At 35.6% G+C, this 25631-nt stretch overlaps 1 protein-coding gene across 14 annotated transcripts in view; it reads left to right on the top strand.

Moving 5' to 3' along the window:
- SOX6 (SRY-box transcription factor 6) overlaps positions 1–25631 on the top strand; it is a 366009-nt gene that overhangs the window by 129866 nt on the left and 210512 nt on the right. For all 14 annotated transcript variants that reach the window (XM_085224215.1, XM_085224217.1, XM_085224213.1 and 11 more), the window contains 2 exons: positions 11503–11746; positions 25310–25520. In XM_085224215.1, the coding sequence (XP_085080341.1) occupies positions 11507–11746; positions 25310–25520 (451 nt within the window). In that variant the 5' untranslated portion in view covers positions 11503–11506. The remainder of the gene's footprint in view (positions 1–11502; positions 11747–25309; positions 25521–25631) is intronic.

Here is a 25631-nt window from a genome sequence, read left to right as displayed (position 1 = left end):
AAGCTATACATTCTGTATAGCAATGCTTTTCTAATTGATAATTGAGCTATCAACAAATATGCAGAGAAAACAAAACCGTTAGATTTTGTTATTAGAATAGTCTGCTTGTAGGATGTACTGTTTGCGTGACTATTATAAATTATTACCAATAAACATAAGTGGGAAACTGTTACAAAATATAGCCCTGAGCAAAAATTGACACCGTTTGAAACGAGACTTCTTTACATATGCAGATCATATGTTTTATCCTTAAAATATAGGAAAAAATGGGTCACAGATGAAAACCACAACAGAGAGCTGTGTATTTCAATGGTAAATATACTGCATCACAAGCTATAATAGAGTATTTCCGTGTTTCAGCTAAAATCATTTCTAAGGGATCTAATTGAATTTAAATGCTAATGATAAAAACGTTTACACTCACTGACAACATTTTAGGTTTGCATTTTAGACATTTGGGTTTTTTTTTTTTTTCCTTTCTAATTATCTAGGGACAACTTCAGTGGATTGGATCTTTGGATCATGTGCTGGTTTTTGGTTTTCTCTTTATTCTCATAGTTATGCTTCGTGGTGTTCTTTGGCACACTGAAATACTAAAATGAAACTTGAGCACTTGGAAATGTGGGGGCAGTTGATAGCTTGGGCACTCTTCACCTTTTCCCTTGCGACTAATTTTGCTTTGCATGTTTCCTTCTACTTGTTACAGATCAGATGAAAATTAGATAGCTGATGGTCCTCAGTTATTGCAAATTATTTCTTCCTAACAATTTTGTGGCATTTTGTAGATCTGACACAGAAGACAGGGAAATTCTGTAGCTTCTTTCTAGTTGATGCAGTTTCCGAGCACTGTATGCAGACTCTGCTAGTACTCTCCAAGCTGAATGGTGGTGCTGTGTCAATTTTACTTCTGACCATTACTTTTTAAATATTTTCTGTTTCTTTTCAGCATCTATGCAAACACTTTAATGAAGCCCTTAAAAATAATAATAAAAAACTTTGCATTGGGAAGCTGCTTCGTATTAGAGTCCGATTTGATTTTAGTTTACTAAATTATGATGAAAATACTTGAAATTGTTGGCTTAGTATGTTCCACTAAGACTATAAATAACTATCTCTTCGTTTTTTATTTAGGGTGCTTTAGAAGGAAAAGGCAGTTAAAATTGGTATAGTTTTCATCAGCGGACCTTGAGAAAAGGATAGGAGGTTCAAAGTCTCAATACACTGAACTTTAAATTGTTTGCATTTCTTAGCGACAACTGATTAGTTTAATTAATAGAGGATATAATATTTTGTTTTATTTGTATTTTTAGGCTGTTTCAATTATTTCTCTTTTTGTCTTAATCTTTACACGCGGAAATAAATTCACATTAAAAACTGGTGTCCCATCTGCTCACACTTGCGCAGCCTAAGCAGTGGAGGGCAGGTGGGAAGAAGGAGAGAATTTACTGTGCTGTTCTTGACCACAATACCAATCTGAGGTAGATATCTCTGACATACTTCCCAGGTAGTTTCAGCTGGGCATGGTATCCCCTGTAATATTTTTCTAAAACTTATCCTTTATCCCAGTAGTAGCTGCAGCTCACTGGTTAATCAGGTAGTTTCTGTAAAGGATCTGTAAACACACTTTAGCGTTCCCATTGTGTGTGTATGTGAAGATCAGATTGTATAAGCCTTTGTTCAAAAACCAAAGAAATTCTGTGTACAGTGCTGCCTCGTGAAAGCCTATTTGCAAGGGTTCTGACAAAAACTTCAGTTTCTCATTTGTGGAAAGGAAGGATGGCATTTTTATTAGTTTGGTTTTATCTGATCAAAATGCCTGTGACATCATAATTCTCGTGGGTCCGTACTGCATTTTTCCTTCTGTTCCCCCTTACCCATATTCTGATGTATGCTCCAGTATTTGCTGCGTAACCCCCTGCAAACAATGTCACAATGAGGAGAGTCAGCTGGAGTGTATCTCGTCTTGAAGGCAGTAGACGAGAAGGTGCAGTGTTGTATGATGCAGAGTAGTACACAAGAGCAAGGATCACGGGCCAAACCCTGCGCTCAGGTTTTAGCTGGAAGGCCCAGCCTTTTGGTAGTGATGGTGCCAGCTGAGAACCTTGCAGCAGCCAAGTTCCTATGCACACAGCACTTGTAACCAGCTGCCAGTGGTGTTCTTGGGTACATGGAGCCTTAGCCTTTTCTGCAGGGCTAATGATGAAAGCCACTGTGCTTTCGTTCTCAAGGGTTAGGATTGCATCTGACACTGGTGTGATTGGGCAGTGTGGAAAAAAGTTTCTTGTCCCTTGCTACTTTTATTGAGTACTCCTTCAGAGAAAAACTAATGTCCAAGGCAGAGTCTTGGGTTTGCATATCTGTTTTTTAATTAGTCCAGTACTTGTGAAACTTCAGAAGTATGAGAAAGTGATGTGCTTTTGCATCAATGAATGTTCAAGAACTTTCACTGTGACTAGAATCTTAATATAATAAAATATAATCCACTGTATCACTCTATAATGTAAGCTTTTCAACAAGAATTTAAATTTAGCTTCATTTCTATGATCTAGATGAAAATATTTTTTCAAGTATATACCCTGCCCTGGATACTCTTTTATATTTTATAGGATGCCCAGATCTACTGTAGATATAAACCAGTTTCTGGTTATGAGATCTCTGCATTACCAAAATTTCACTCCTGACTATGAAGCTTGTTAAATAATCTAAAGAAATCTATAGTGAAAACGTTAGTTCTCATGTAGTCAAATTACCCCCCCTACAAAACATTTTCTTAGGTTTTTAATATCCTGAAAGTCACAGCTCTGAGGCAGTCTGCAGTTCAAACTTCATTTTCAGTTCTTAGAGTGAAGTCATTTAAGTAAATAAACAGAAGTGGCACGTCATTTATAGCTTGTGCCAAAGTATGCCATATGCCAGTCGGAATTAATTTGTATGAATCCTCATATATGTGAGCCTATAATAATCACAGTGCAGATACACACTCATGCACACTTGCAATACTTTAAATATACAGAGGTACCATCCTACTACAGCTCCGCTTACTTTTACTGAGTCTTGAGTCACCTTCCTTAATTGTTTTTGGTTTTGTTTTTTCACTTAATGAAAGGCATATAAATCTCATTGCTAAATAGCACTATGATATTTGATAGTAAAAATAAAATCCCTCCTATCTTTCTTTGTGAATAGCCAGATGGATGTATTTACCCTTTAGAGAAATTTAGACTTGATATTTTTGTTACGTTTTGTTTTCTTGCTGGCAATTACGTGTGCACTTTGCTGATCTCCCAGTTGTGCATTATTACAATGGAAGGTGACAATTTGATTGTCTTCAGTTGGAGAAACAAGTAATTTTATATTCACCAAGCTGTCAGGTAACACTACCGCCCAGCACTAAGAGCTCCTGGCAGTATGGTTTGGCACCTATATTTAACTGCCTTGATGCTTGCGTAACCTCTACTGAATCAGAAATAGTTTGTCTGCTAGAAATGTTTTTAGACTTGTAGTGTAAGGTTTTGATTAAAAAGACAATCCATAACTGAACTGCAGAGCTGTTGTTTCGTGTTACATGGAGGTACTAATTAGGTGGTTTACTGCAACTGGTTACAGGGGAGCCTGAAACTGAGACTCCTCAGTGCCTGCCGAGCTGATCTGCTTGACTGAGAAACCAGAATTCAGAAGACTGGGAAGAGGGAGGGGCAGGAAATCTGACTGGGGACAAAACGTTTCACTTCTGTATTAAGCTGTGCAGTGGAATGGCACATGACCTTGTGTTTTTGCACCTGTAGGATGGTAAATTTAGTGCGTAACTTAGCACATGGCATCTCAGTACCTCCTAAAGATTATCTGGTGGAATAAAAAAAGGTCAGAATGCCATATTCTACCATTGCAGTTGGTATCTCCTAGAGCACTGAAAGGAACCTTTCAGGAGCTCCTTGCCCTCCCTCCAGGTTTAGGTTTGGTCAGAAGAATTTTCAATTATTAGAACAAGTTCTTTACGGGCTTTATTAGGGAAAAAAATAAATCTGGTCTTTTGAATACACTCTCAGCTCCAACTCTAAATGTGCTCAAATAAATTCTTAGTATTTTTAGTCATTCTTTATCAAAACCATTTATGTAATTCTTTATCTAAACAATTAATTTATTCTATTCCATTAAAATATGTGAATTAATGCTTATTTATAGCAACCATTGTTTTTTATTATTAACAATTGCTTTTATTTATATTGCATATTCTGTTACTTGCTGCCTAAAACAACAAATCCTAATAAGTTGCTGATGGATAAGTTCTTGGCATGTTCCCTCTTGTTCCCATAGTTATTGGTAAAGATAGCTGGAAGTCAGTACTGCCTTTTTTCTTTTTCCAACAGTAGGAAATTGGATATCCAGAGACACATGGTGTAGTCATAGGACTTTAAAGGCAGTCGTCACTGAGAGGCCAATACTGACCAATTAAACAGAGGTGGTTACGTGATGTAACATTATCAGGAGAAACAATTCATGAGTCAAAGCATTCCAGGGCATATGAGCTCCAGTCCAAAGAACAGTCTCAAGCTGTTTAAATAAAGTGACAGGAATATTGTCAGCTAAATATAAACTATAGAAAATATTAACTTCAGTGACCGAAGATGAGCACAGCCCAGGTGCTAAATGATTATTCTTTCCCTGCCCTTTACTACTTTCAATGCGAGTTCACCTTTGGCATGTTTCAGTGAAATCTCCTGGCAGTAAATAGAGAGAATGGAACAGTTAGCCTTCTAGAAAGGTAGGTTTATTTTTTGCATTTTATGACTCCAAATAAACACTTCATATTTTCACTGAAAAGTCATCATGGGCTGTGAGGCTGTTTAGCTGCATCCATTTTAATGTTTTCAACAATTGGATGGATAGCCAGGAACTTGTTCCCCACCCCTAATATTTTATTGTGGCTACATGGCTGGAGCAGCTTACTTTAATGGCAGAAAGAGAACAGCTTTCCAAAAAATTTCCAAAGGGCTGCTAGCTCTCACATTGTTTGATTGTGAGTAAGAAGTACCGTAAAAAGTTGTTCCAAGCTGTGTGAACCTTGAGGAAGTTTGAACCTGAAGTCAAACTTTGTGACTCGTATTCATATCTATTAAGAGAACTGTAATTTGTCTGGTTTGGAAAAACAAATGCAAGAATAGCTCTGCCTGTATATCTTGGAAGCCGTGGGTGTATTGCTTAGCTTGATGCTTATCTCAGCTAGAGGTCTGGGTGCCCAGTTAACGTACTGCTGTCATTTCTTGAATTATATTTACTTCCACTTTTAACAAATTTTTATTTCCACAGTAATTCCTAATGTTTCTTATGACTACCTTAAACTGTCTAGTATTGAAATTTTGTTTATGATTGGTATGTAACTAATTCTTGTAGTGTTTCTGCAAAATGAAAACTAGGAAGAGCTTGAGGGAGATGAGCTGATTTGTATAAGGCCTCGCTGCGACTCTGAACAAGAAACAGAGAGTGGGAGACTTTTTCCTTTGCTGTGTTGTCATTTCATACAAATTTTGTGTACAAGGATTTATGTCAGGCTGTGGGGCCCTGGGAGACTGAAGTCTTTTACTAGTTGTTCATTTGTGTTACCAAGGCTCCTTCAAATCAGATATGAGATTTCATAATTTTAGGAAATAGCTGTTTATTCTAAAATGGCAGGCAGATTACATCATTAGATTTACAATGAGTTACGTTAGTGTGTCCACACAACATTGTTTTCCACAGGCAAAGCTACAAAATGTTTGGGCTATTGGCAAAGCGTTTTCATTTTTCTTTAAGTCTGACCACTGCTGTTAACTGCTATCTGTATACATAAAAAATAAAGATCAGTTTTCCTGAATATTTCAACTATGATAAACTAATTCTCGGTTAGAAATAAATAAATTATTCCAGCAGCTAGTGTGCAGCGATGTCAGTTTGTCCCATGCTACGTCAGGCCCATACTTAAATGAACTTCCATGGCAAAACATATTGCATAAGGAGTGCTCCATGGGACACTTGAGTCTCAGAGGAGGTCTGAGAATCCATGCAAAAAATAGGGTTGTTGACTGGTAAGCTGCTGGGCCATAGGTATTAAAGAGGATGCTGTGGGCAGTGCAGGCAAAGACAAATACTGCATTTATTTTATCACAAATCTGAGTGCTGACTTTGTAAGAAAGAGCCCTGAAAGTCATTTGTAAAATTATGAGAGAGGTGTGAGCATTTGTTGCTCTTTTAGAGTGATGGGGGGAGCAGGCTAAGCTGCTGGGGCTTTTATACTTTTCACTAACCCCAGGTTAGCATAGAAGTTTAGAAGGAAGTATTTAAAAGGTTATGAGTGTGTCTAAAAATGGTTTCTTTTAATTTATTTAGTTCTGGAGTCACCAAAGCACTTAGACATGTGCTTAACTTTTTGAAACAGAGTAGTCCAATTTGAAATTAGTGGACTGCTTGCATACTTATAGTTAATCATGCACTTAAGTACTTTAATCTGGCACTTTGGGGAAAAGGAATGGAGACTGTTCATAAAAGCTCTGTAAGTGAATGTATTTCTAATCTAATCGGATTCCAATCTACTGTGGAGCTGTAGACCTGGGTTATGTCTATACTGCAGACAGTAAAGCAGGATGAATTAGTCCATCTGAGTACCACGCTACTGTACTTGGAGTGCTGTTAGAAATGAGCTTGTTTAAAATGGGTTTGGATATTCCAGAATTACAAAGCTGTCATTTGTGTGGCTGCAGTGTAGACATGCCTTTACGTTTCTGAAAGATTTGAGAGGGTGGAGCAGAGCAGAAGCTCATTGCTGGCCAAATACAGATCTGCTTTGTCATTTACCTCGTTGTTATTGCTTAGTTTATATGCTTTTGAAATTCCAACTAGTCTACTGTACCATTGTTATGAGTTATCATTGATTGTAAAGCTTCTATCTAAAAAAAGAACAGACAAGGAGAAACCATAGAAAAATCTTAGAAAAAAAAAGTAAAGAGAAAGTATAATTGCATTTAGGAAGGCATAACACAATGTCTGTAGGAAAAAAGCAAACTGATGCTTTGAGAATCTAACTGGTAGTCTTCATTGGAGCAGAGACAATTTATTCGCTAGATTAACATATAAGTTACGTCATATATATAATAGAGCCATCTCTTTAGTTTTACGTAGGTGAAGCCCTTAGCCCTTCAGTTTTGGCTTTACTGTCTTGATATTGAGGCTGGCTGAAAATGCAGTCCAAGCCTTGCCTTTCATAAAAGATCCCAATCTTTTTCAGCCTCAAGTTCAGAATGAGACAGAATTTATTCTAGTTTTGGAAAATCAAAGTGCAGATTTTTTCTAATTCTCAAAGTTGAGTAGGTGAAAGGACTCTAGATAATTAGGGCTTTTTCTAACCTTTTTTCATACCCATTAGGTATATTTTCTACCTTTACTGATGGCAGTGTTCAGCTAATCTGTCAATTTAACCAAAGCAACAATTTCGCAATGTAGTTTTCTTTCTAATTGTGTGCTGTGTAATCAATATACTGATATAATGTGAGCGTAATTTCCTCTCTTATTTTATCTTCACTGCACAGTATTATAAATAAACAGCTAAAAAAGAAAAAAGAAAGAAAAGCACCAAACAAATCTGTTGCATCTTCTTTTAAGATTGTACCACTGTAGACACTTGTTCTAGTAAAGTAGAATTGGACCCACTTGATTGCATTTAAATTTTTCATGCTTCAGCAGTTTGTCTGGGAGCACAGTAAAGAAAACCCCCCGAGCGAGGATAGTTTAGAATAATAGAACTTGATTTTGTGTATTATAGCGGCACCATTTGCGCTGCTGTAGTTAGGGTTGTGTCAGCACTTCCATTATAAACCCCTGTTTGCAGGGGTTATAACTAGGGAGATATTTTTTATCAGAAACTTTTTTTTTTTTTTTAAATCATTTGAGTGAATTTAATTGATAATAGGAGGAAAAATAAATTATAATGGAAATTAGTAAATTTCAGATACCTTTTATGAGTCATATTTACTATTAATATTGATTTCTTTTTTTTCTTTCACTGGAGATTTTAGCAAATGCATTTTGAATATTTTAAATGTAAAATTGTGAAATTATAATAGCTTAAAATTGGACTGTTTTTTGTGTTCTTGGTTCAACATTAAAATGTTTAAACACAACCTCTTCTATGGTTTGATGTTACTATAAACTACTTGAGTAATCCAGATCCTTCTCCCTTCAGTCTGAAAAGATCTTGAGTTATTGGCTGAATTCTGCCTTTGGACCTTATGGACTTCTATGGAATAACTCCTCCTGTTTAAGTAAAACCAAATGCACAAAACTGACTGGATGACACCCAGTCACAGAATTTATACAGTTTATACAGTTGAACTGGTCATAATCTTGCCACAATCAATATCTGGAGCATAACCTGGGACCCCTGGAATACCTGTACACGTGAGGATATTGATTTAGTTAATGATTGTGCTGAGAAAAGCAGCCGGAGGCTTTGACCTAGCAGGGTCCTGCATCTTTGTCCCTTTTACCCTAGTGTTTAAAATCCAGCAGTCAAAGGCTGGAAAGGAAACATGAAGTGCTGACCTCTGCCCATGATGGCTGCACTAGCTCCTAGAGTTCTAACAGAGCTATGGAGAGAGGGGCAAGAGAAACAGGCCTCTGAAAACTGCGATGAGGAGAGTGGGTGCCTGGGGGGGCCTGCTGAGTTCCTCTCTGTAGGCTCCAGGCCTACAGGTAACAGTAAAATGCCAGCATGAAAATGCATCTGACCAAAAGGCAATAGTGGAGGAAATGGGTTGGAGGAGCACCTGAGGTCTGCTCTTGACCCATTCTGCTAGCCTAGTGCAGAAAACAATTGCCAGGCATGACTTGAGATTAGTAGTGAAAGTGACTTTATCAATGCAGTTTGATTTTTAAGGTTAAGATATCCCCTTTTCTAGATGCACTCAAATTAAGAAGAGAACATTAATATAGCTTTGTATTTTTGTGTTTAAAACACGGTGAAGAAGAGGGAAGTCTATTAGTATATATGGCAGGGGAAAGGTGCTTCCACTCGAGCACATTACCAGCAGATAGCTTTACTGAGTGGTCACTTGAGGAAATACCAAAAGCCTGTTTATGAAATAGAGGTGAAGCCTTTCTAGACTAATTATATTCAGCATGTAATTTCTAAACTTCAGTCTGAATTTTGATTTTCAATTAACATTCCCAATTTGAAGATAATTTTCTATTTAATGTAATTGCAGGAAATAATTTATTGGCTGATTAAGACTGAGGGCCCAGCCTTCCTTAAGAAAACAGTCCCTAACAAACCAGCCTTTAAAGCCAACTCGTAGCTTTGGACAGATTCAGCCTATTTTTGCAGCTGCAGAGTTGTGTTTAATTAGGATTGTGCACTATTATTCATTGGTGCAGTTAGTAGTTGAAATTATTCTTAAGAGACATTTTCATTTCGAGTTTTGTGTCATGATTAATTTATGGTGAAGAAACAGCCATAGCTATTGCTTTTTGCAGAAGCTCGTTCGGTTTGAAATGGGAATCAAATCTGTTGAGAAGGTGAAAGCAAGGAAAATCCCTTATTGTGACTTTCAGTTTTAATGCCTAGTTTTCAAATCGTATAGAGCGTGGTAAGATTACTTATATTTTCATGTGAGTGATTACATTAACATGACCATTTTAATGAGAAAAGGGAAAGTAAACCTTTTATTTTATCTTGGATCACAGCAATTATGAGCCAGAACCTTTTGAAGTACATGCAGTAATGCCGGCTGCTGAACTCTTGGCATGTTCTCTGCAGCATCAACACGAATTCTTTAGCGTAGTACAAATGTAATACACGGTTTAAATTCCTCAGTTCTGCTTATTGGCAGCATTGATATTAGACTGCCACTTACACTTAGGCTTCTCTAAAGAAAATGCAAATGCTTTTTTCCCCCACCAGTATTGAGTTTAAGAGGCAGGATTATCTCTATTTACAGAATTGTTATTCTAAATAGGTATCAGTGTTTTAATATGTTTCAAAGCACTTCAAAGCTTGTAATACTTTTATATAGAACTGTACATAATTAGATTAGCCGATCCTATATTAATTTTTTTTTCACTGTCGGATACTAAATCCAAGCTCACTCATTAATTGTGAGAAATTTAGCATTAGCTGTTAAATCCTATGTGAAACATGGGCTGCTACATAAAAACTACTTTTTAAATTGGAATTAACTTAATTATTTTTCTTTGCACTTGATATTTCCTTCGCTGTAATATTCATGAAAGCATGTGACAGATTTGTAAATTTAACTGTTAGTCTCAGATTTCTGGCCCCTTTAATCAGTATTTATTTGTCTGTAGAAACAGTACTAGCAAGTTAATGATTTGCTAATTTGAAAAATGCTCATGTGGTTTCCCATGTTAACTGATTTGTGCATTTTTAAAGAAATGGTATGAAATCAATTATTGTTAAAAAGCAATTAAGGGAAAGATCTTATTCCTTGGTTTCTCTGCAATTTCAGTGTCCAGGATATTCTAAAGTTACTAAAATCTGGGAAATTAGCTAATATATTTTAGCTGTCTACTTTCAGGTTTATTAATGGCAGTTTTAACAGTTGCACTTAATCTTATTAGAAATTTTAAACAAAGTGTTTTAAGATTTTGTGTTGAAGATTATATTTTCATGTAAGTGCAGTTATATTTTCATGTGGTGAAAGTGGTGTTTCCATATGTGATGGTAGTAAGAGACCATTATTAGAAAGAGACATTTAACATAAATCAATGCATTTATTCATTAGACTTTTAGGTCATTTAATGTAATTTGTTGAAATATATCCTGCTCTCGATGCTTACTATGAAATGAAACATAATTATTTCAGATTTTTAGTTCAAACTGTAAAAGATTAATCACTTATTATCCATCCATTTGATAAACCATTCACTTTCCCCATGAACATCTCAGCATTTTCCAAATGTAAAGCTAGATAAAAATTTAAACAGGTAAGGATCAGATACAACTTTAAACAAACAGCAAAAGGACTTAGTTTGAAGAATCTGAAATGGATTTGAAAATTCTCATCTCTGCAGAAAATAGCTTCTGCTTGCAAGGATTAAAAAAACATGTGGGACCTTCTCTCCCAAAAAATTTGCTTATAACCTTCAGATTACTTATGTGACTAAGAGTTTAAAACTTGAATTCTTATGGTGAATCAACATGAAAATAACAGTAAGCTAACTTTTTTTTTTTTTTTTTTGGAGAAAATTACATTGTTTGACAAGTCTAAATGAATAGAATAACATCACGTTACTAACCCTGACACTGACTGGACATTAGTGAAAACTTCATCTCAATAGTTTGAATTTGGTTCCCCAAATCTGTGCTTATAAGAGTACTTTCTTTGACTGCGTATGATTAATTTTAATTGATGCAGTGTACCTTCTATACCTTCTATCTGATGTGTTTAGAGTGCTGATTGAGTTTGATTTTTTCGTTTGACACAAATGTTTTCTTTTTGTCTCCTTATTTTGCAGAAGAATGTCTTCCAAGCAGGCTACCTCTCCATTTGCATGTGCAGCTGATGGAGAGGAAACAATGACCCAGGATTTAGCATCACGAGACAAGGAAGAGGGCAACAGTGATCAGCACGCGACCTCTCATCTGCCTCTACATAATGTAATGCACAACAAACCTCACTCTGAGGAGCTACCAACTCTAGTCACGACCATCCAACAAGATACTGAGTGGGATGGAGTCATCTCAGCCCAACACAGAATGGTGAGTTTCACAGTTCCTGAACTAGCTTTCTAAATTAGTATCCTAAAAGGCTGTTCGCTTCTGTTTTGAAAGACATGTTCGGTAGAATCATTCAAGTGTGTGAAGCTTTTTAAATGTTAGTGTTAGCAATAGATCAGCATCAATATGGTATAATTGTAAATTATAACTGTATAATCTTGTTAAGTATACAAGTCTATATGAATGAGGTCATTTGATGAGTTCACCTTCGTAAAGGAAATGCATCTATTTATCATGTTTTCATTCATGCCTTGATTTATGTCATAACCTCTCTAGATCATATATTCAAGCATTAATTTCTGACAGGAGGGTATAGCTCACAACTGTTTGTCATCTGCAAAGTGTTGCTTTGAAGGAAGAAACTTTAATGTATTTTTTTACTTCTCTCTCAGAAAGAGAATTCACCAAACCTACAATATTAATACCTTCATATTACAACAAAGAAACTGGCATTTTAGTTGACACAATCATCCTGCTATATTTATAGAAAATTATAACTTTTTGTGAAAGAGAAATGTGTTTGAGTAACTATGTCATACTTTTCTACTCTAGATCATCTGTTTCCATACAAGTGACATTAGAAATGATCAGAATTTTTGTCTCTATTCTCTTCAGTAGCCCACTTAAAATTATTTTGCAGTTGTAATTCTGTCCTTATGCATCCCCAAAACTCTGCAATAAACGAATAGACTGAATCAAGACTGAATGGGCACAGCATCTCATTCAATTTATTTTCCTTGAATGTGTTTATGAGGAACAGAATTAAGGTATGTGCAGCACCCAGGTGTGCTGTAAATTTAGAACATAATAATTCCACACTCTCCATAAAGTGACTTTTACAAACACTGAGTTTGTGCAGTTAATGCGTTTTCATAAAATTTCTTCTGCATTTTCATTAAATATCTATGAACAGATATTTACTGAGGAAGTCTTGATATTTTTTTCAGAGCAAATCAGCAGCTAGCATAAAAAATTGTAGATTATTCTTTTTGACATTTCTAACAAATATTTCAAATTTGTGGAGAAATAATAATTCTATTTCAGTAATCAACATAGAGGCTGGAATTCTTCATGCATTTTGTGTTACCTACAATTCAAGTGTTAAGTAAATAGTAGCACTTAAATAATATCTATTCTGTTAATGCAGGTTTTTGTTAGTTTCTTCTCAAAATCTAATTGATTCAGACTATCAGACCAAACTAGAGAAGTGTTGCCTAATCTGTAGTGCACTATCTAACCTAGTGTAGGTCTAAGATATTCCTAAATCTATGGGCTACTTTTACAAAGAGTTTAAAAGATGCATATGTAAAAATGTCTTTAGAGAAGAATGATTATAGATTAGTAATTTTGCAAGGTTTTAAGTTGTATATATGGCTTCTATGCAGAATTTTCAACTGGAATGTCAGTTTGGATGGAAAGTCATTCTTTTGTACAAATCATGCAATAAGCTCATCAGAAACTCTTAACCTCTTTCTGTGTTTTCAGAAGGGCAACCAGGATGTAGAATAGAAAGTGTTGATCAAGTCTGTTGATGAAAAATAAATCTGTGAATTCATCACTTTCCCATCCAATGAGGCATATGCACTCTGGGAATTTCAGTCTTAGAACACTAATACTGTAGATGAAGTGACTTTGTGTCCCAGAAAGAAAGGTATTCCTAACCTCTGGGAGCCCCTCGAAGCATTTACTTTTTATTCAGGCTGTTCTTTTGACTTGAAATATTAGCAAAAATGATACAAGCTTGTCCTGTGTGATTATCTGCACTCACTGGCATTGCTCTAAACTAAGCTTATGCTTACAGCACCAGAATGCGATCTCTGTTTTCCTTCTTAATGCTGCACTACCATGTCAACGCTTGCTGTACCTCTGGACAAGCACGAATCAATACCCAGTTTATCGTGTTTCAGAGCAGGTGCATAAACTTTACTTGAGTGACTTAGCACTCTGTTTTTCCTCCTTCCTTTTTTCAGTGAACCTCTGTCATATACGTAGATGAATGTCCTGAAAATCATTAAATGTTTCCACAATTCCCTTGGGTCAAATCTTGTGGTGAATGTATGTCATCCTTATTTAGGTAGCTCTCAGCTAAACCAAACAGATTTTTTTGCCTAGTTAAAAGCTGGGCATAATTTACAAGGTTTGGCTAGAAAAACTAAGTTCTCGAGCATGCTATCTGGTTGCACTTAAATGAGATATAAAATGTAAGCAAGATTCCAACGTGTTCGCAAGTTAGGTGAATTAGATCACTAGTTAGATCACTGCTGTGAAGTGGTATAAAAAATATTTTTTCTTGTTGGGGGACTGTCATCTAGGGTAACCTTTTTGACTTTTGCCTTATGTCCTTAGTGAGGAATCCTTTAAGCCTCAGTTAATTGTGCAAAGTTTATCTGAAACATCTCATTCTCCAAGCAGACATTGATACTGCTAGGAAAAATTCAAAATGCCTGCAATTTTCCTGATGAGATCAATTTTATACTCTGCTAAGTGAGGATAGGAGTTTCTTTCCTGAGAGGCAAATTCTAGAAAGTGGCTTGGACAGTTTTGAGATACCAACCAGTTTTCTACCTAATAAAACCAAATTCCCAGAAGGTAAGTGCTTGCTGACCTTTCACAGACAGATCCTTTCAAAGCAGATTTGAAGAAGCACCTGCTCCTTCCGTTTACCCTAAAGGTAAAGACATTGGTGCTGTCATCAAAATGCATCAATAATGTGTGTTGCCTGGTTAGAAGATAGTAAATTCACAGAATGCTGTGTCGACATATAGAGAGGAAAAAAATTATTTTTCAAGTGATACCTAATTAAGAACAAAATCCTGCTTCCTTTGTGTCTTTAAAACTACTAAGGATGTCACTGGAATTTGTGAGAGCACACATGCTAGGAGGGCTGTACAGAAGCTGGGTGAAAAAAGATACTCTAGCAGAGCAATTCAGCTGAAAAATATAACCGAGTTTTTTCTCATCACTTGTGGTATGCAGTACTTTCTGTAATATAAGATACCTTTAAACTGCATTGTGTATTATCATAAAAAAAAACAACCCCACACTGGCTAGAAATGTTTTCAAACTTTCACTCCCTTTTGATATCAGGCATTGCTTTCCACTGAGTCCTTTGTGTATTCTGAATGTCTGGAAGCCAAAATATTTTGTTTTAACTCCCACTCTGTAGTATTTCCCAGCTGTGTACTTATATGGTGTAATAAAAGGATTTAACAAATGGGAAATAGCAGCTGCATTTGGAAATTCCCTTTGTGCTCCCTTTTCATTTGACAGATTCAGCAATGTGTAACAACTGTAACGTCAGACCTGTAATGACTTACAGTGTGAGTATCATATCACCAGCCAATTTGATGTTATAGTGGGGAGAAAATAAAACAACTGAAAGATTTAGGCCTGTAATTTCTTATTGCTGAGCTGAAAGGATTTATATGTATATTTCTAACTATAACTTCATATGAAAATACCTGGACTTGTGGGTATTTATTGTTGCCTGTAGTTCAACTAGAAAATAAATGCTATTTTAGGCTGAGGACATATCTTTTTGCTGCAGTGAACTGTAGGCAGGGGGTTAAAGTGTTACTAAGATAATAGGGAAGCGACTCTTCTGCCTTCTCCCATGGACACTGAGTAACAGACAGGAGATTTTCTAAGTTGCATCCAAAAGCTGGCTCTCTTGGGGCAATAGACTGCGAGAGGATGAGAATGAAAAGCCAACAGAACTAATTTATGCTAAATATAATAGTAATTGAATTGTTATATCCCAATATTATGTTAATTGGCAGCTATGTAAAGAAATGTAGAATCGTAATTTGTGCTTTATTCACTGGAGAACAAGTGATGCTCCTTAACTTCATACAGAGCCTTAAACAGCTCTAAACAAGTAAATTATAAAGATTTTTTATTTTTGCCTTAAACTATCAGGAGAAAGCAGTACCAAACAACAAGCTACAAAATCAGATGGACAGGTGGTCTGATCCACTTAAAGAGATGGGTTGGTGTGTTGCCATGGCAGTAAAGGCTAGATGTGGTCCTTCCTATGGACAGTAACTTTAAGCAGCTTTAACATAGTGAAATCACAGTCATAGAATAGCTTGGGTTGAAAGCCAGAATCTTTCTCCAAATTTCAGATTTTTAAAAAATTGTTTCTTTTTTTCCTTCTGAAACTGTGCAAAGAAGAGAGAGGCAAATCGTGTTCCCAACCCTAATCCCATTATGGCAATCTGATAAAAGGCAGGATTTCTGAAGATCTTACAGGCACTGTGAGAATCACTGTATGTGGAACACAAGAACAGCGGAAGCCCTTTTCCCACTGGTATTCCTCTCCTGCCCACCACCACAGGCAGAATGCAGACAGTGTGTGCATGCACAGAATGAGGGCATCCTCAGCTTCTTGGTCTACCATTACATGAAGCGTTAAGGCAAGAGGCTGTTGGGAGGAATCACAGCTGCAAGCAAAGTCTAAAGAATGTGTTATTTCCCTATGACTGAGGAAAAACACACAAATATACATATGTAGTAAGTTACATACTTAATTATCATCAAATATATACTACGTTTCCCCATATATTTTTTAACATCATTCAAAGACCCTTTGGGTTTAGAAATGAAATTTCTTTAATTGGGTTTTATGTCAGATGGGAACACTGACATATATTTCATAATTATGTCAACCCTGTCTTCTGTTGACTTCTTGCCAAAAAGTGAAAATCATGCTACCTTTCCACTGTCTCGGCATATCCGTTTCAGCAGTGCTGATGGCAGATTTGCATATGCAAAGAGATTTGTATCTGTATTTGTTACTTTTAAATCATTTTAAATCACGAAGTCAAATTTAATTTTGTATAGCTCTAGCAAAACTCCTGGTATCAGAAAGACAGAATGGGTGGTATTCAGGAGATGCATAGCATCTGCTGTAAAACAGGCATTGTTCTGTCACATACATCTGTGCTATTAACTTCCCTTGATGAAAGTCCTTCCTTTTGTGGAAAATAAACTCACATTTCTAGGAAAAATCATTGAAAAATGTTTACATGTGCTAAATGCTGTGAATTTGTTGTTGTATAAATTCATGGCTTCAAATTCTTAAAAGTTACAGGTACAATTACATGTTTTGAATTTTTATTTTTAGTTCATTTTTGACGGGATATGAACATATAAAATGCATCAAATATAAATGCCCTAAACTCTAGCAATTCCATATCTGCTTAATTGCTCATGCAGCTGTTACTTGCTTGTACAAATTTGAGTTTTGTGATGATTGAAAGCAATTCTGTAGCGCTTGTGATATTATTTCTGGATGTCAGGTAGTGCATTGAAATTTTTATCTAACTAGAAGATAAATTATTTCGCATGCAATAGCACAGTGTTTTGATTCAAAGAGCATTCAAATATATGCTTGGCTTGACATTATTAGAACTACCGACAACTGTCATGTTATGTACATGTAAAGGTCGGAAAGATCACGTACTCAGTTTTAGGAGTTTGAGCATTAAAATGTTTACATTTCAAATTAAGACAATAAACAGTTCCCTAGAAGTGTGCACAGTATAGTGCATAATGTGGTAAATTTACTTTAGGAAAAGTCAAGCAATTTTTCATTTTTGCATTTGTCATACTTTTCATTATTTTTATTTTGACATTGTGTAGTTTAGTTTTGTTTACAAATGTCCAACGTTCTGGGATGAATTGTGTTTGAACAGGACTGATCATCACCTGAATTCTGCACAAAAGCTTTACAGCATACGTTCATCTCTAAACCTGTAGACGTTTTATTCCTTTCCCTTATTTTAAAATTTCTATTTTTTTTTAATAAAACAAATTCTGAGGAGTTTTAAAATCAGTTCTGTATATTGACACTTTTTTTTTTTTTTTTTTCCCCAAAAGTAGGAGCATTAACATGCTCTAAATTGTTAAATTTTTTTCCTTGGGCAAGAAGGAATCAGGTATGCATGCTGATTAACATACTCCAGTCATTAACATGTGATTATGTGGGCTGCATATTGAGCACCTGCCAAAAGATAAAATCCAACACTTTACTACATCTGTGCAAAGACTTTTTGCATTTCTTTTGTACTTTGACAGCTCAAGAAAAAACAGACTTTGGTATCTCTGTCCAGCATAATAAAACTGTGTACATAACATGTCTTAATGGAGGAAGGAAAGATACTACTTATATTTATTTTAATCTTTGAGGCCATGAAAAATCCAGTGACTGAGACTTACAGAGCACCAAGTGTAATATGAATCTCCTAATGTAGTGTATCACTGACATTCATATACAGTTTACAACATTCCTGCATGTTTATAAGGATTATCTGTTCTGGGATTTAGCCAATGTTATTCTAATTCACAACAGTTTTATGTGATACCTTTATGTCTCATAAATGTCTTGTTTTTATTTCAATCTTCCAAATGTTTCATCAGTGTTTACCTTAAAGAAATACAAGTACTCTTTGCAGCAGGCTGGTTTCCTGCATGCATTCCTCTGCAAATGCTAACAGGGAAACATAAAACATGTAATAGATGTCATGTAACTATATACAGAGAAGGATTTCCATGTGCATTTGATATTGCTAAAAACATAAATACAAATTTTATTCTGATATTTCTAATAGATCTAGCTGTAGCTTGGACAGCTATGAAGACCTAATAGGAAGAAGTTGGATATATACAAAGTGGTCTGGAATATCCAAGCCACACAGTCCTTGTTTGATTTGGCAGCTTCTGACAGCATACATCATAAAGTATGTGTCTTTATTTACTGGAAAGGTAAACAGTGCTAATCAGCTGGGACTGATCACAATGCATCTTTAGTTTCAATTTAGATGAGAATATAAATCTAAATACTCATTCTACAAATGGTTCTTCCATTACATTTCAGTTAGTGTGAGCATTTAACCAAAATCCAGGGCACAAGGTCTCAATACTGTTGTGTTTTATTGCCCAGCCTAAACACAGGGAGCTAAAGCATATGGTATTTGGATGATTAAAAAATACTCAGCATCTAACTCTTAGGAAAGTACACGAGTTTTGTGCATATAATTTGATAGCAAATGGTACGCTGTATAAAAATGACCAATCAATTTATTTATCTAATAATTTTGAGGTGATTTTCTGTTCTGGAATGGGAGCAAAATGTCTGTCAACGTTTTTCATAGCCTTTCTTATTTGTAAAGAGAAGGTTTTTAAATTGTAACCTTCTTTTCAGAAATCTCTCTACTGAAAACTTGGAGTCTGGATTCTCCAGATGCTCCAGCAGCTGAGTTTGAAGGGATTGCAGTGATTAAGTTGCCGTATTATACATCAAACAAAGAATTTGTGCTTATTCCAAAAAAGGTATCTAGTCTTGCACTGACCTGTTCATAAGGTCATGTTCATATTGTTTATGCCTGATTATCTTGTCATCTCATTTTTAAACCTTTTACCTAAGTAAGTTTTTTTCTTTTTTTCTTCTTTTAATTCTTCAGTATATCCTTACTTGGGCTAGAGCTAATGTTTGCTGTTGTATAAGTTCTTAATGAGTTTTAGATAAGCATAAAAGGTGAAATGCAAGCTGTTTAAAAGACTGCATTCAGCCTATATTCTGGCAGTGAAATCAGTGTAAGTTATATCAGAGTAAATGCTGAGTTAAAGACTTGAGGTTTTATTCCATTACTTGCCATTTACCCTCCCACTAGCATAATTTGCTGAGACTTTACAAATCATATTCTCTCAGTAGCTCATAGCAGTCATTCTCAAGCCTAGGATTTAAATAAATCTTCCTTAATAAAACTGCTATTTTTTTTAAAGCAGATGAGAATTGGAAATTATCACTTAGATTTTTTAATTTCTCTTAATTCTATTTAATTAAATTCCTCAAAATGGGAAACCTTTTTTAATGTAGTGATTGGAAATGATTTTGTAAACATTTGCTTTCATTATATGTTAACTCCAGACTAGTTCCAAGTGCCAGCATGCCTCTAGTACTTGGAATAAAAACCACTCTGGATATCCAACTTTCCTGGGGTGTTTACATGTGTCCCATTCAATACAGAGACAGATAAATATCCCTTTATAACAGAAAAGCCTCATCCACATAGAAATAAGCAATTCAGCTAACACATTTTATGTTAGTAATATTTGCTTTCTGTTTCCTCTTGGCCATTCATCCTGCAAATTCAGTCGAACTCTTACAGAAAGAGCTTTCTCTCTGGCTATTAAGTAGGATTACAGTTGTCAGCTTTCAGTCAAAGTTTGATGGCAGTTTTTCTTACTTTGCTGACTAGCACAGTGACCCTGCCTTTGTACAGCCCACAGTTTCAGTTCCCAAGTTTTCCTCTTTTCTCAATTTCAGAGAGCAGCTCTGAGGCAGAAGCTATGCTGCCTACCCAGAGTGACACTGAAAAGAGTCAATGATGTCTCATTATTAAAATCCACAGCCTCGTGTACTCCTGCATCTAAGGCTCCCAGCAGAGGATTGATTCTGTTCAACAGACTGTTGATCTGTGCTGAACCCTTCCAAGGGGAGACCTGTCCCATACTCAATTGCAGAGTGCCTCTTCTCAGCCCTTAAATGTAGGGATCATTTGTGCTTAGGGTATTTGGGGGAAGAAAAAAGAATATTTAGTCGTGTTCTAGCCTACAATCTGTCACCTTTGGAACTGTTATTTTAGTGTTTGCTCTGTTTTGCAAGTGAAAAGGCTTGAAAAAAGTTGTCACAAGTTGGGTCATGGTTTGGTGTGCAGATATTGCTGTAAACATTAGCTTCCTGATATGAAAAATAAAGGTCAACTTTTAATACCCTTATTTATATGGGTTACCGCAGGACTCCCTCATTTGCACTGTTAAAACTAGTGGACCCACTAGGGGAAAATGGAGCTACTTGAGCTTTTAAAATCAAAATACACAAAAAAATATAATTTATTCTTAGTGTAAAAGTAGTGATTATTTGTTCAAACCCCTTTTAACAGAAATAACTAAAAAAAACAAAACTAAACTAAACAACTCATAAGATTTTCCTTCTTTTGCAGAGAAACTAAGCAGCTCCCTTCTTAAAGAATCTTACCAGTAACATTTGAAATTTAGTGAATGTTCATGTTAAAATATCATTGTGTCAGAGCAAGGGATGTGTCAAAATATTTATACATGGTATCTTAATGTAACTATAACAGAAGAAAATAACATACATTTGGACAGAGTGGGTCCCCAATTTTATTTGAGGGTCCCCAACTTCATTTGTCTGTTGTTTGTAATTATTCAGAATTGTTTCTGCCATTAGCAAAACTGTACTTAAACCATTCACAGAAATGCTGAAGGAATGGCCAACTGGCCTCTTGTAGTCTGCCCCACACGGCCTGGAAAACTGATCAGGCCATTCATGTTGAAATACCATATTCAAAGCAACATTGTGCTTGGTTAAAAAAGAATGCTGCCACTAATAAAAAGGCCAAGAATGGATGGAAAACTTTGACCATATCGCATTGGAAATACAAATGTTTTCTCATTTAAATATGACTGGGTGGTAAGTGGGGGTCTTAGAATTAAGTAAAAGCATGATTTCTTGCATTGAGTGAATATACCTGTGTGAACTGTTCATGGTATTGTAGTAGTCATGCATTACAGATTTGATATATATTTTTTTTTTTTTTAGATTTTTTTCCCCGTTTTCTTAAATTTTAATGCCTATAAATAGGTATTTAATCTGTTATAGTAAGGGCATTTTGACCAAACACACAAAGCACAGTGTGTTGAATGATCTGCAATAAAATTTTGACTGTGCTAATGGGCTGGCAAGGAAATGCATGCAGGGAGAATGTCCTTTATCTTGATATTAAATGCACACATTTCAAAAATAGATTCAGATTTTGTCCCTTCTGGATAGTAAGCAGCTGGAATAGTGATCCAGGCTGAGTTTCTGGCTTTAGGTGCTGGACAGTAAGATTTTCAATTTCGGTCATCTTTGGAGGGAAATACCTTTGCAACTTGAAACGTACTTAAACCTGACTCAGAACAGCAAAGGAGAAGGCTAAAGATATAAAATCATACATTTTGTTTCTTAAGCAGTCAGATTCATCTCTAATTTTGTATCATAGCCCGTTTCCAAATTTTATTTTATTCATTTCAGTTATTAATGGTGGCTAGTCTTGAAATGCCACCACTGCGGTAGACAAATAAATAAAAACCTTTGGACTCCAGATCTTCCAGTGAAAGTATCTTATGTGTTAATGCAAGAGAAGCAGCAAACAGCTTGTAGGGAAGACAATACACACAGTCTACTGAGGATATCTGGATCATACTTCCTGTTAGGATAGGAGGTTACCTACATGCTGCTTTTGAATGTCCACACAGACAAATTTGTGATGATTGGGCCTGCATCTGATATATGGAATATTTGCACTTTTGGTCATGTGGTGGATGCAGAAACACAGAGATAGCGTGAGTTGCTCCATGAAAGATCAGATGATCCACTAAGAAAATTAAAATCCTTCACGACTTTGCTGTAACCTTTATTTAGTTTTGAACAGATAGAATATTGCAGTAACAACTGCCACTCAAATTTAGTTGAGTCACCTTCCTAGACAACAGAATGAATGCTTGCCTTGCTCCTCTGTATTTTGATCGGTTTGTTTTGCCATGAATGTGAGTTTAATATAATCTTGGAATGAAAAAGAAACTGCTAACTGCAGATACATAGTAGTAAAAATATCAATTCTGATTGGGTAGCTATAAAATTCATAACATACAAAATTTCATTTTTGCTACATTTTATTTGTAGATTATTCACAAATTTATCTAGAATCATGGGATGGAAATTGTTTCATTTCTTGTAGATGATTGTAGACATAACTGATTTATATTTTTTCTAGTTGAGTTCTGCTTTTATTAGATCAAGTACTTATTTACACTGGACTGGTCTATAGTTTTTCCATTTGTCCATTTGAACCCTTGAATGCCTTTCAGTTTTTGCAGTTCTCCTGTTAAACAACCTACCACTCTTTTTAACCATTTCTGATTTCAAAAAGTATGGGGCCCAAAAAGCCATCCTTGCTGGGTCTCTGAAAGTACCAGTTTACCCACAAAACTGATAATGTAAGATACTCATTTAGTTGAACAGATCTCATTCTTTTAGAGATCATCATTTTGCATTAATTCCATGAATGTTTGTGATATTCACAGAGCTTAAATTTATCTCATCTCTGTTACGGACATTTCAGGCTTTTAGGCAAGAAAATGAAATGTGAGCGTGCTTCCTAACGGAGTTGGAACTTTAAAAGTCTTGCATTAGCAGTGAAGGAGTGTTGTGCTGCACCACGTACACATCCGGAGAAGTGAGAGGATAGGTTATCAGGAGGAAGAACATTCAGTCATTTCTATTTGCTCCACAGATTCTTCTTTGTCTTTGGCTAAAACAATAGATTTAATGTTCCTTGCTGAGAAGTGAGCTTAGTGGGTATGTTTCCTGTACTGTGAGAGGATGTTGGTTTCTTGAGAACAAAGTCCTTCCAAATTATTTAAGATCCTCTTATATTGTGGTCTTCAAAGATGTAAAATGCCACGTGACATAATGTTCTTCATTAAGGAAATGTATTATGGAAAATTCATGTGTTAGAAAAATATTAGAAAATGTTTTCTAATCTTTCTTATGATTTCTACCAAGTTTTAAGAAAAGTGCAAAGCAGTTTCCAGAATATATCAAAGTTAAGAAAATCTTCCTTTTCTAAAAGAAAATAATTCAGCATTGTACCAAGTCCATCTGAGCTATCTTTTTTCTGTGTCTTTATTGAATATGTGTGGCTGGGATAAAAATTTGTTCAGTGTTTAACAGCTGAAATGATGGAGTTAAAGATTTTGTTTCATGTCACCTCTCCGTCTGGGCTTATGTAATTTTCTCCACTACTACTATGTTGGCAGGGGTGCTGTTGCTTCTCAGATGCTACAGCATCATCTTAGTGAGTAAATGCATTTTCAGCTTCAGTAGCAAATGCTACCTTCTTCACCAATGGCAACAATAGTACTGTGCAGATCACATATTGCCGTGCTTGATGACGATTTGTTGCCGCTGCCTTCTGTGCAGTTCACAGCCCTTAGTTACCACACTTGCTCATGGTTAGTGAGCACTTTCTGCTATACTGCACAAGCTATTCATAATTCCTTCACTTCATGACTGAAGTTAAAATTTATGTATGACATTGTTGCCAGTGGTTAATGCTTTCTAATTCATCTTTCTTGAGACCTTGTTTCACCTGAGACTTTTCCCAACATGTGTTTCTTCTGCACTGTAAATGGGTAATTCTCAGCTCATATTACTAGGAATATTATCATGCCCTGTGGGTAGAATGCTTTTTGATAGAACTATTAATTTCTCTCTTAATTCTTAAATATAATGTTGTTCTTATTCTAAGTCTTTATTTAGAAGAAAATATGTTTTATGGCATTGAATATATGCACTGTCATTACTAGGCTTTTAGTGAACCAAAAAACTTGATTTTTTTTGCCCAAATTTTTTAGCATTTCAGGTTTGATATCGTTAAAAATTATAATTAGATTAATTAGAATAATTTTGGAAAGAGAAGTTTGTAAGAAATTCCTGTGGTTGATTTTTTTAAGGGCAAACAGAAGGATTTGTTCCTTTTTAGCTAAATTCAGCAAATATCTGTGGTTGTGAGGATGAGAACTTTGAGACAGAAAATTTCCTGTGTGGCTCAACTTTTGAGTGATACTGCAAAACAAAGGAAATTTGGACACTGTTGGTTGCTTTTTGATTATATATATTGATGTTATCTCTTGGCAAAGGAGATGAACTCTTTTTCTTCACTTTTTATTACATTATTTAATTTCCTTCTATTTCTCTACAAAATACGTTTTCTCATATGTATAATCCTAGTACATGTATTTCAGCATACGCTACTTGTTCTGATGTAAACTCATCTGTTTCCTCATTCTTGTCAATGTTAGTCTAAAAAGTAACATCTGCTTTTGTATATGAGAAGCAATAATAACCATCACTCTCTAAGAAAAGTATATAATCTGAAGAGCAGTAAATGAGCATGGATGGATAATAAGCTTTGTTTAAATGTGAAGTGTATTCAAATGTTTTTTCTTGCTTCTCAGTCATTACTGGCCTAACTTTTCAAATTTTAAAGTTATGCTGTTTACCATTAGCCTAAGATCTATCCAGGAATTATTTGTCCTTGCCTGTATTTTCTCTCAAGATGCTACCTGTAATGCCTTTACTTGAGTCACTTAAGAAATCTGCAAATGCTTGACACATTCATCAAATTAATGTTGAAGTGGCTTGTTTCTGACAAGCACAATCCTTGATGAGGAGTGTCTCAGGCATGAAATACAATAGTAAGAACCCTGGAGAGGACTGGCCTTAAATAAGAGTCCCCGTGAAGCACTGAAACTGAGAATTTCAAGGAGTAATACACATTTTAGAAAACAGAAGATACGTATTGGCTCTTCAGGATGACAGACTAATTATCTAATGCTTTCAATTCTTATCAGTTTCTGATTCTTCTGATGTTAGGACAATAGCCCACATTTTCACATTGTGTTGTTTCTTTGCAGGAATCGGAGAGTAATAAATTATGTTCCCTATATTCCTTCCGAAATACCTCTACCTCACCACACAAGCCTGACGAAGGAAGTCGTGACCGGAGTGAGCTAATGACCAGTGTTAATTTTGGAACGCCAGAACGCCGCAAAGGAAGCCTTGCAGATGTGGTGGACACGCTGAAGCAGAAGAAACTAGAAGAAATGACCAGGACTGAGCAAGAAGGTATGTGCTGAATATGACTGACATTGTTTTCCCATCCCCTACAGATTTTATGGTATAAAGAATGTGTTGGGTATCAAGAGCCAGAAAATTGCATAATTGGCAAAGGCTAGG

The sequence above is a fragment of the Meleagris gallopavo genome, chromosome 5 (assembly GCF_905368555.1).
Source record: "Meleagris gallopavo chromosome 5, MGAL_WU_HG_1.1, whole genome shotgun sequence".
NCBI classification, from domain to species: Eukaryota; Metazoa; Chordata; class Aves; order Galliformes; family Phasianidae; genus Meleagris; species Meleagris gallopavo.
This window is presented reverse-complemented; position numbering and strand designations above follow the sequence as displayed.